General features: G+C 43.1%; 1 protein-coding gene across 2 annotated transcripts; it reads left to right on the top strand.

Annotated features, from left to right (window-relative positions):
* The first annotated feature begins 365 nt into the window (after positions 1 to 365).
* On the top strand, positions 366 to 2,204 carry Helt (helt bHLH transcription factor). 2 transcript variants are annotated; one of them, XM_027926818.2, is made up of 4 exons: positions 366 to 392; positions 798 to 902; positions 1,161 to 1,257; positions 1,708 to 2,204. In XM_027926818.2, exons 1-4 carry the CDS (start codon positions 366 to 368, stop codon positions 2,202 to 2,204), a joined length of 726 nt encoding a protein of 241 aa, XP_027782619.1. The 2 variants fall into 2 exon arrangements, with proteins under 2 accessions (XP_027782619.1, XP_027782618.1); XM_027926817.2 differs by having other exon boundaries at positions 1,705 to 2,204.
* Positions 2,205 to 11,683: the final 9,479 nt, after the last annotated feature.

Genomic DNA, 11,683 nt, shown 5'->3' with positions numbered 1-11,683 from the left:
TCCTTTTCCCGCCCGGGCTGTTGCCATGCAAATGTTATTCCTCAGCCGATCACGTGTCCTTTGAAGGGCCACGTGGATTAACAAAGCTGATCTGCCCCCAGCTCACCCCCCTCGGTTGCTAATTTTTTTTCTTAACTTCTTTAAAACTGATCTTGAATGCATACATCCTCCAAACGCAGATCCCTTAATCCTATGGAATAATTCAACTCGTGAATGCACTTGGAGTTTTAGATGACCGCTTTATAAGGCAGCCCCTCAGAGTTGGAAGGCTGCAGTTTACCTGGGACACTGGAAGAGGCACACGAGGTGGAAAAAGGACGGGTGCCTAGCGCCACCGCCTCTCCCGAGGGCGCATACTGACCAGGATGTCAGACAAGCTCAAGGAACGCAGAGTGAGTCGTTGCGCCCTGGTGGTGTAGGCGTATGACTCACCCACCAGCCACCTGGCTAGACCGATGGGAGACTTTTCCACACGGGATTTTGCGTGTGGAGGAATCCTAAGTGGTTTGGGAAGGGGGTGGGGATAAAGAAAGGAGGTCCTCAACCTTAAGAGGGGAGAAGGTCAAGCCCAGAGGCTGGTGGCCACCTCTCCAAAGCCCTGACGCTCGGCACGGCTCAGTGACCTGAGCGGGTAGGGTGATTGGAAGTGGAATGCGCCAGCACCAGCGGGAGGGGACAGAGCTCCCTTGGTCCGAGTTGGCGGAGGAGGATTTCCTTCTTGGGGAGAACCTCTGAGCACACAGCTACTATAGCGGTGTCTTGGATAACATCCTAAATGTAAAAACCTCTGTTCACAGAGAACCCCTGTTTCTCATAAAGTGATAGAAAAGCGGAGGAGGGACCGAATCAACCGTTGCTTGAATGAGCTGGGCAAGACCGTGCCCATGGCCCTGGCAAAGCAGGTAATATTTGTAGCGTGAGCCAGGTGCCAGGCGTTGAGAACCCTCCACTGTCACTCCCCGCGGAGATGTGTGTGGACGCTTCGAGTACCGGCCTGGCTCACCTGGGACCTGAGCACCGATTGAACCTTATGCGGCTCTCACGCAGATCCGCCTTAGCGTTCTACTCTCAAGTCCCCTCCAGATAAAACCGTGCCCTCCCAGTCGGTTAGGGTTGGCCTGCGACCGCTGGGCCGCTTCAAGGAACCTCTCCTTTTGCAGAGTTCCGGGAAGCTGGAGAAGGCGGAGATCCTGGAGATGACTGTTCAATACCTGAGAGCTCTACACTCTGCTGATTTTCCCCGGGGAAGGGAAAAAGGTGGGCGTGGGTTAGGGAACCGGAAATCTGGGCCGGGAGGTTGCGCCACACTGAGACCTGGGGGCTGGGAGTGGGAGTGAAGGAGCCTCCCAGACAAATCTACTAGAGGGAAGTAGCCAGAGCAGAGGGACAAAAGGGGGTCTTGCTAAAGCGACTGTCCCGCTTGGGCGACGGCGAGGCGGTGAAGGAGAATGGTTTCTAGAGAGGCTGGTTCCATCGCCTTTTTTCAGGTGGGTGGGTGTGGTCAGGCTCTGCGGGAAAAGGGATCTTCATCTCGAGTTTCCAGTCTCTCAACTGTGAAGAGAAGAGCGCGCGCTTCAAATGAGAACTTTGATCGGAATATGTGGTGGGAGATGGCCAGCACCCTCCTTAACTCGCGATAGGGAAGGAACTGGTTAGGATTCTCCCCCACCCCCGGCTTTGCTACCATTTTTCTTGCCCCTTCAGCAGAACTTCTAACGGAGTTTGCAAACTACTTCCACTATGGCTACCATGAGTGCATGAAGAACCTGGTGCATTACCTCACCACGGTGGAGCGGATGGAGACCAAAGACACCAAGTACGCGCGCATCCTGGCCTTTTTGCAGTCCAAGGCCCGCCTGGGCGCGGAGCCGGCCTTCCCGCCGCTGAGTTCGCTCCCGGAGCCGGATTTCTCCTACCAACTGCACCCTGCGGGGCCTGAGTTAGCAGGCCACAGCCCGGGAGAGGCCACTGTGTTCCCACAGGGCGCTGCCCCGGGGCCTTTCCCCTGGCCACATGGCGCTGCTCGCAGCCCGGCGCTGCCTTACCTGCCCAGCGCACCGGTGCCGCTCCCAAGCCCAGCGCAGCAGCACAGCCCTTTCCTAACACCGGTGCAGGGCCTCGACCGGCATTACCTCAACCTGATAGGCCATGCCCACCCCAACGCCCTTAACCTGCACACGCCCCAGCACCCCCCGGTGCTCTGACACCCCCCACCCCCCCACCCCACCCCCGGCTAGTTTATTCTTCGCTTTGAGCGCTGCTTAGGAGAAATGCTGTATATATTGTACAGGTGTAAATACTGTGTTATCAAAATTCTGGGTGAGAAATATTATTGAATTATTTTTCTTAAGAATCGCCCCTTGACAATAAATGTTTTCTGATAAAGACCCAAAGAGATGGATTTCTTTGTTACATGCTGTTGCTCATCCACAACCATTCCCTCTGACATGCCAAGGGAGCGATGCCAATAGGGGCCAAGGTAATGGCCCTCAGTAATTTATATGGGAAAGAATCCCGCTGCGGAGTCTAAAAGAAAAGGAGTCTAAATGAAGCCCTACGCATTTCTTAGAAGCATCTCTTGGGCATGGGATTCTCAGCTCTCCAGGTGCTCCAAACCTCATCCACCTTGCATGCATCTTAGGCATTCGTCTCAGATAAGGGAAGAAGGACAGAGGCGAAGTACTGGGTCTCTGGGTCGCAGAATACTCAAATCTAGGGGTCCGCCCCAAACTCGCGTTGACAAACTTTCTCACCAGCTGGGATCTGGGGCCCCCCTCCTACCTCTAGGAGAATCTCCCAACGCGTGCACAGGTCCGGGATCTGCAAAGGGAGGAAACCTGGAACTTCTGGGCCCATAGCAGAGTTCACAGCCTTAGCACGTCTCTATAAATAAAATAACAATAATAATAACTATAAAAAATTTTAAAGTGGGTTGTGTGCGTAGCAAGTAACGTTCTGAGTTATGCGTTGAAGTTTGCTTGACAGCTACTGGGAGCCAGAGGGCTCAGGGAAGCTGGTATTGCCTTCTGCGCAGAGGCAGTAGGCAACTGAGAGGCCCGCACAGGCCTGGCTGGAAGATGCTCTTTCTCAGGGAATTGTTGAGCTAGAAAATACTCACCATCAGGCCAATGGCCCGGGGTCCAGACGCTGGGTTTTCTGTTCAAGTCTTGTAGCCTGCAGAGAAAGGCTCTTCAGCATTTTCCAGGAGAGACTTTTTTTTCTTTTTTAAAAATCTCATTTCAACCAGATGTGATGAGGAAAGTCTGAGGTATAGGTAAGACTTGGCTGGTGATCCTTCAGGGTATTGTGGTGTTCAATTCCAGTGGATTTGTGCCCTTCTCACAAAATAGTGGTATATTTAAAATAGCAGGCTAAAATCATATTTTTTCTAAGGCCCAAGCAGCAAAGTAGGCCTCCAACTTGTTTTGTGTAAATAGGAAAATAAAGAAAGTTTCCAACCAACTCAAATTGTTTGTGGAGATTTAAATGTTTTCCAGCATTGTGTTTTTTTCCCTCTGAACTTCTTTTGTTTCTCAAATCTAAGGGTCCGCCCCAAACCTTTGATGTCCTTTAAATAAATAATTTGAAACTGTGAAGTATCTCTTTCCTCTGTGTCCAGAGGCATTTAACGGAAAGTTAGTGAAGTGATTTGCCTTCTCCCAGATTATCCAGGACTGTAAATTAACTTATTTCCTTTCTCTGGACAGGGTTTAAGAGAGCTCTGACCTGGCCTGTTTACAGAGGTCATGGAGTGGGATGACCTGCAATTTGTAAACCATCAAACTTCATTATATAGATAGGAAGAAAAAAAAAAAACACCTTCATTTCATTGTCCATAAAATGAAACTTATTGTATATATGTTTTAAGGGGGGGAAATCTAATAATATCAAAAAAGCATCTTCTTGTAAAGGATTCTTGAAATATCTATGAAATGTGAGTTACCACTTTCCTTATGAACTGATAGAGCTGGAGCCTAGAGAAGTGAGATCAGTGGGCTTCCTGGATAACGAATATACATGGGGCAACATGGGATAAAAACAAATTATGCACAAATGGGAGAATGGATGGTGCCCATTATTCGAACACATGTCTTACACCCATTTTCATCAGGGCTGGATACAGAATATGAAGAAGGTCTTTCAGGTTTTTTTTTTCCCCCTCTAAGCATTAAGCCAATCTGAATTCCCTTTGGCAGTGAAGCATTAAAGATATAGTGTTACCCTGGAAATATAAATTATTAATATATTCAGCATTTTTGTCACTTCTCAACTGTTAACCAAATTAGACAAAACTTTCTTTTGCTAAGTAGATTTTCTCTTTGGGATTAGCTTTGGGAATGCACAGGGCCACCACAGTAAAAACTTTGGTCATTTACATATAATTTTGCAAACTTCCACTGGTCCATGACAGTCTTTGTACCTCAAATGTTGGTATTCTTGATTTTTTTTTCTTTCTCATTTAACTGTGGAGGATAAAACCCTGCTTTGGATTTACAATGACTTTAGGATAAAAGTCTCCCTCCCCTTTCTCTCTTTCGTGTGTGTGTGTGTGTGTGTGTGTGTGTGTGTGTGTTTTGTGTTTTTCAGAAACCTTCCTTCGAAGTCCCAAGACACAATTCTCTAGTCTTGGCCAAAAGTCAAACTTGGGATAGTTTGACTTTGCAAAAGATTAAAAATGTCACTACAAAATGGAATTGATTCAAATCACATTGTGACTTTAATGTGTTCTTTCTGCATTTTCTCAAAACACTACTTTCAGCCTCTCTGTTTCAGACCCCCACCAGCCTTCCCCCTCTGTCTGAGTCTCTTATGCCCAATCCCTCCACTCTTTCTTTAAGTAAGTTGTATAGTAATGGTTTCCAAGAGAGGCCCAACCAAACCCAGAAATAACAAAAAACAAAAACCAGTGGGTTTGGCTGGAGGTAAGCCATTGTGATGCCTCTGAAAGGGGCAAGCTCTTGTTCCTTGGGCTTCATCCTTGAGTGGGCAAGAATAAAAATAATCATCCCCATGAAATCAAAGGTTTTCTCCAGGGGCTTGAGGAACAAAGCTCATGGCTGGTGCTTTGGGTATGTCCCCGTGGCTCTGCAGGGCTGGAACTAGTAGCTTCTAGGCCCTCCAGCCACCCCTGTGGAAAAGGGCGGTAATACAGAGCTCACTTGTGCTTCCAAGCGTTATTGAACAAAGACAGCCCCGTGTACATTGGGGGCCCCTCCAGTCTAGGCTGCTAGTTGCCAGGAAAGAAAGGTGGATGAACTGCTATGAAAGTTCCTGAGCCCACAGAGGTACTGAATTCCTAGGAACCTGATAATGGGTGTCTTCACAGAGTCACACACCAAGAAAAGGAGGTGATGCCTGGCATGTAGCAGGAGCTCAACAGATATTTGCAGAATGATTGAATGAACTATCTAACAGTGCTGAGGCTCTTGGAATTCTGTGTCAGATCCTCCCAAATCTCTTCTTTCTGTCCCCAATCCCTCTTGTGTCATCAAAGATAAGAAAATAATTGTGTGCTGCCCCAGAAATCTGTGCCTTAAACTACACATATTCTGAGAATTATCAGGAGCAATTGCTGTACTTTTGCCTAGGAATCCTACCTTGCGGTCTGCAGCAGAACACACTATCTGGCTTGTTTGGTGAAGAGGGTTAACTTCCTGTAGGCCTAGCTAAATGCAAACCTCAATAATCCTGGATTTGAGGACTCAGCTTGATGGAGTTGTTCTTTTCATGTGAAAAAAGATCTAAGACTGAGCTGGGTTAGATTTTACATTCTCTTCTGCTTCCTTAGATATTCCAAATGGCTTCTGAAACCAAGCCTCCTAGATTTGAGTAGGTATGTGACCTTAAATAAGTTGCTCAGGCTCTTTATGTCTGTTTCAGCATCTAGATAGAACATAGGTATACTAAAAGAGCATATCTCATTGAGTTACTGTGAGGATTAAGACAATTAGTACATTAGCTCTGGGCTGGGGATGTGGCCCAGCCGTTAAGCACACCTGAGTTCAATCCCTGGTACAAAAAACAACTGAAGGAAGGAAGGGAGGGAGGAAGGAAGGAAGGATGGATTGTTGAATTAGTTTATCCTCAGCCCTTTTTATTTTTGAGACAAGGTCTCACTAAGTTACTCAGGTACTCAGTAAGTTGCTGAGGCTGGCTTTAAACCTGCTCTGGACAGTTCTGGGACATAACAGACGTACAATAAGTGCTATCTATAATATCAGTCTGTTTCTCATCTCTTCTAAAAAGTCAGTGTCATTGGGCCACCTCAAACAAACAAAGAAGCCTGGCAAACCATTAAGCAAATCTTCAACCCTAGGAATTTTTTTTTTTTGAACCCTAGGGTGTTGAGAGCCACAGCGGAAGGGGTCCCAGCAAACTTTCAGATTGCCAGCTGATGATTGGCTCACAGCAGCCCCAGCAACTTCTAGCTGATTGGCTCCTCTGTGGTGATGCTCATTGGGCTGTTTCCCTGCCCTTTCAGACCACGGAGCTGCTCATTGGGGGACTTTTTTGGCTCCGCCCATGCAACCCAGCCAATGGGCCTCAAGAGCAAGAGGAGTGGGGGAGGTTGAGAGGCTGTGGGAAGCTGGTGTTGGCAGTTGGGCTCTGAGGGGTTTTCCTGAGGAGCTGTTTTGTTTTGCGTGTGTGGTTCTAAAAATAAAGTTCATTTCTTTTGACAAGTGGCTCCTGAATTGTGCCCAGCCAGACTGCAGCACTAGGGGAATTTTCTTTTTTTAGGGTAAATGGGGGTCGGGATCTCTAATTCCATCTTGTGAGCAGTCTTCCAGCTATGAGTCCTAGCCCGAGATATGAGGGATAATTAGAACCCCTCTAATAAATTTGAGAGCTATTTCTCACACATTATTCTTAAAATTATTTTTAATCAGCACATAATAATACATAATTAAAGGGTATAGAGTGATATTTCGATACATGCATATAATACATAATGATCATATCTGGGTAATTGATATATCTACCATCTTAAATATTTATACTTTTAAAATATTTATTTTAAATTCATACATGGTAATTGTATATACTTCTGGGGTAGAATATGACATTTCAATACTTGTATACAATGTTTAATGATCAGATTAGGGTAATTGACACATCCAACACTTCAGATACTTATTTCTTTGTGTTAGAAACATTCAAAATCCTTTCTCCTCACTGTATTTTAAATATACAATTAATTACCAACCAGAGTTACCCCACTCTGCTACAGAAACATTATAAGTTATTTTATCCTATCTAAATGTATCCCTGTACCTGTTAACAATCTCTCTCTGTCCCTGCTTCCCTTCCTCTTTCCCAGCCTCTAGTAACTATTATTCTACTATTTCTATGAGATCAACCTTTTTTTTTTAGCTTCCACCTATGTCTCATACTTTTTATATACAGAAATTTGGCTTTATGTTATTGAACAACAGCCCTTATACCTGTGTTTCCATATTCTCTCTCCTCATTCTAATGCCTATTAGAATACCAATCTTGGCAATAGCAATTTTGTTTAACAAAGGGGAGATAAAGTAATTCAACATTTCTTTTCTTTTTTGTACCAGGGGTGCTTAACCACTGAGCCATATCCCCAGCCTTTTTTATTTTGAGACACAGTCTCCCTAAATTGCTTAGGCCTCACTAAATTGCTGAGGCTGGCTTTGAACTTGCGATCCTCCTGCCTTAGACACTGGGATTACAGGCATGCGCCATCTTGTCTGCCTAATTCAGTATTTCTTATATACACTTTCTTTCTTTCTTTTTAACCCCCTTGCAGTTTTGGGATTTAACCTGGGGCCTTGAACATGCTAGGCACATGCTCTACCACTGAGCTGCATCCCCAGCCCTCCTTAAAAGTACTTTCTATGGCAGCTTTAAACTCTTATCAGCATTTCTATCACTGGTTGCACTTAAGTTTTCATTCCATTTTTTTCCTTTTGTCTATCCCATTCATCACCTGCAACTTCACTAGAGGTTTCAGGGCCAGGTCTGATGAGATATACTTTGCCATAGATAAAAACCTTGCTGCAGATGCCCAGCTCTTTGCATCTGAGCCCTGACTCACCCCCTTTCTCATTTGGGTTTCAGTTCCCAGTCCTGCTAGTTTTTGGATTGCTTGGCTCCTGACATCTGACTCTCTAGCAGGCATGGCACTTTACTCCATAAAGTACAATTAGTGAAGAAAAATATTGCTGCACATAGATGAAAAAAAAATGGGGCCAGAGGAAAGAGTCACCCACTGAAGAGAATTGCTAGGTGAGAGCACCAGGGACCCAACTGTTTTGAATCATTTGGGAAGGTCTATAAATCTGTTCATTATATTCTTTGACCCCCCCTGTATATACTGGGCAGACCAGAAGCAAAGCACAAGGAGGGCTATAGGTGGTGTTACGCTGAATGGAGACATGGGAGAAAGTGGGAATGTTATTGAGACCACAGAAAGTGGGTAAAGGCAACTTAACAGAACAGGAAGTCTGGGCTAAGCTAAAAAGAGAAAGGATGAGGAAACCCTAGGTTCCAGGGAATGTGAGTACTTCTTGCTTTCTCTACTCCCAACTGTCCTTATTCATTACTTTTACTTAAAAATCAGGAGTCAGCAAAAATATATTAGTTAAAACTTTATAAATATAATGAGACCTTCTTACTACAATATTTCTAGAAGATCTTTAGCAATGTTTGCAATGACACTAGAGTAAGCTTCCTCTGATATTGATATTGGTCTTTCACAAAAATACATTTTCATTTCCATTCACTAGTACCATGACTTTATTTTATTTTATTTTACACAATCATAATTTCCATTTTATATTTGTCAGAATATAGATTTGTGGTCTGGCCCTGCTGCTCTTTCTAAATATAACATATAATACAGCAAGTGGAGATGATGTAAGTTTTAGGACTGGAGATTACAACTTTTCTCCATACTTTTGAAATATACAGCCATAATGAAATCTCTGTACTCCCAGCAAACTGGGTAAGCTTGAGGGAGACAATTCTAGGTACTTGGAGAAGCTGTTCTGGAGAAAAGTCAAACTGGAGGGAAAGTCATTTGCAAATTTAGATTCTGGGGATAAGCCACAATCTATACATTTGTGGAAAACTCAGAGTTCTGATTTCCCAAAATCTTTGGTATTCCAATTTACAGTAAAAAGACAGATATTAACACACTTGAATCTTGTGGGTATTATATTACAGCTCTATCAAAAAAAGAGAATAAAATAAAGAAAGAAAGAAAGGGCAAGAGCAACATGGATATTTTCAAATTGAACTGAAAAAATAGCTGTTCTGGCCTTGAACCCTAGCCTGATGATGGCCCAAACATATTTAGTGAGGGAAGGCATTTGATTGCTGTATCATTAATTTCAGAGGCAAGAAGTTCAGATAATAATTTTTTTAGAATACTATTAAAAATAAAAGACAATTTTTAAACTATTGAATCTAGGATTGTGCTATCTCTTTGATATGAAAAGAATATTTATTAGTGAGAAAACAGTTGCAAACATTTCCAAGGTTATTAGAGAAAGAGACTCCAGGAAAGGTTATTGGAGCATGCAAAAGGTCATGCTCATTGGATGACTGGCATTTTGGAAACAAAATGACTTTCTGAGAGGAGGACAGTCCTACAGGTAATAATCTATAGGATGTAGACAAAGAGAATATCTGATGGAATTATTATGTACCCAATGGTGAATCTTTGGCATCAGACATTTGTTGTGATTTGCAAATTTCTTCCAAAAAGATTTATAGTATACTTTACCATCTAACTTCTGGAAATAATACTTCACTTCAACTTCATGATGGAGGAAGTTGCACAGCTGATATAAATTCTGGGATACAATATGTATCCAGCTTCTCAAAAGCCTTTCATAGAATCTTCTATTCAGCCCAGAGATATAGAAAAAAATTATTGCATGAATAAGCTCTTACTCCCCTAACAAAAATACATATATCAAAATATAAATGTTCCCACCCTTCTCTTCTGCTTTTCTCTCTGTATCTCTCTTCCCAGCTTGCCTCACCCACTATTATAGGGTAGGAGTCAGTTATTCTCAAAGTTTCTTTTGAAAGTACCCTATGCAATAGAAAGGTCTTATTTCCAGATCTATCTTCACCCTACCCAACAGAGGTTCATTTAATCTATCTTCTTTGGACCTACCCCAACCCTTGACCAGCCTCCCTTTCTTCTCCTAAATTCCATATCCAAACTGTTATCAATTCATGCCGATTTTACCTCCTCTATCTTGAACCCATTCATTTCTATCTCCTCTACTATAGACACAGACCAGGCTATCAATATATCCCCTTTTCAGATTCCTGTCCCAACTTTCCACCAAATTCTCCCAACCTCCATTTTTGCTTTCTCTAATTCATTTCAACAGAGCATACAGGGAGATTTTTTCCTAAAACATAAATTAAAAATTCTTGCATTTATATTAGGATAAAGTCCATGCTCTTTGTGAGGTCTTCCCCTGTGGTCCCTATATACCTCTCAGGCCTTGTTGCTAGATGCTACCCCAAACTCAACATCCAAACACAGACTCCCTTCATTCCTTGGGTGTACACAGCTCTTTTTCATGCCTGACTACTGTAAATGCTATATCTGAGAGGCAAAGAAAAGCTGAAAGTACCTTTGGCCTTAGCCAAAGGGTCAGCAAACCCAGACCTGCTGCCTCTTCTCAATGTTTCTTTGTTTGTTTTGTTTTGATCTTGCTGTTTCTCAGGTGAAGGGAAATGCAACATTGTTTCAATTCATACAAATCTATATTTGAAATGGCTCCAGAAATTCTAGGTTCAAAACACTGGAAAAATTATATGAGATACATGCTCCATGAATTTTTTTCTGGATAGTCACCAATGCTTCCAATCAAATAACATCATTAAGACACTATTATTGTCACTTAGAGGCATAGTAGTTAACAACACAGGCTCTAGAACTCAGTTGCTTGGGTTGGAGTCCAGGCTCCCCCATTTTCTACTTGTATGTCCTTGAATGGATTGTTTAATAGTTCCATGCTTCAGTTTCCATCAGTTAAGTGGAACCATTGTACTTATCCCATTGGTTGATAGGAGGATTAAATGAGTTAATAGAGCTGTGGCTGGCCAATGATCTGTGCCCTGTAACTGTTAGCTTTTAAACTGAAATCTGCATGAAGTTGCTTAAATGGAATAAAACTGTTTCCTTTGAACTTGGTAACATTTAAAATAGTGAATTTTGAAAAAAATATTTTATCTTTTCACTGCCCTTTTTCCCCTTGACCCAGTTTTAATTTTAGTGTTTTCTTCTTTGCAACAGGGATGACATCAAGAATAGAAGAAAGATTCTTTTTGTTGATTTTGATTTTTAGAACCTGATAATTGTCAGGTACAGGGGTAGCTCCGGATATTCCAAGTAGTAAGAGCTGAGACCAATCACCTGGTTGGAGGAGGGCAAATTTGTCTTAAATCTGCATTTATACAACAAACACCCTTTTGGGAGTGGCCTTATCAGAGGAGTGGATATTAGGAGTGGGTTAACTCCCCTTGAGGTGTCCCTTGATGCCTCCCTGACCTGACACAGTGTTCAGTGCTTGTTTACACCTTGTCACTCAGCTTCTTGTTATTATCTCCACTATAATCTCTGCAATAGATTTTATTGCCCATAATTTGCTAATGTGGGTGACTCAAAGAGTTTGTCCAAAGCTAT

The sequence above is a fragment of the Marmota flaviventris genome, chromosome 3 (assembly GCF_047511675.1).
Source record: "Marmota flaviventris isolate mMarFla1 chromosome 3, mMarFla1.hap1, whole genome shotgun sequence".
Classification (NCBI taxonomy): domain Eukaryota; kingdom Metazoa; phylum Chordata; class Mammalia; order Rodentia; family Sciuridae; genus Marmota; species Marmota flaviventris.
The sequence above is the reverse complement of the archived record's forward strand: the minus strand, read 5'-3'. Positions and strand labels throughout refer to the sequence as shown.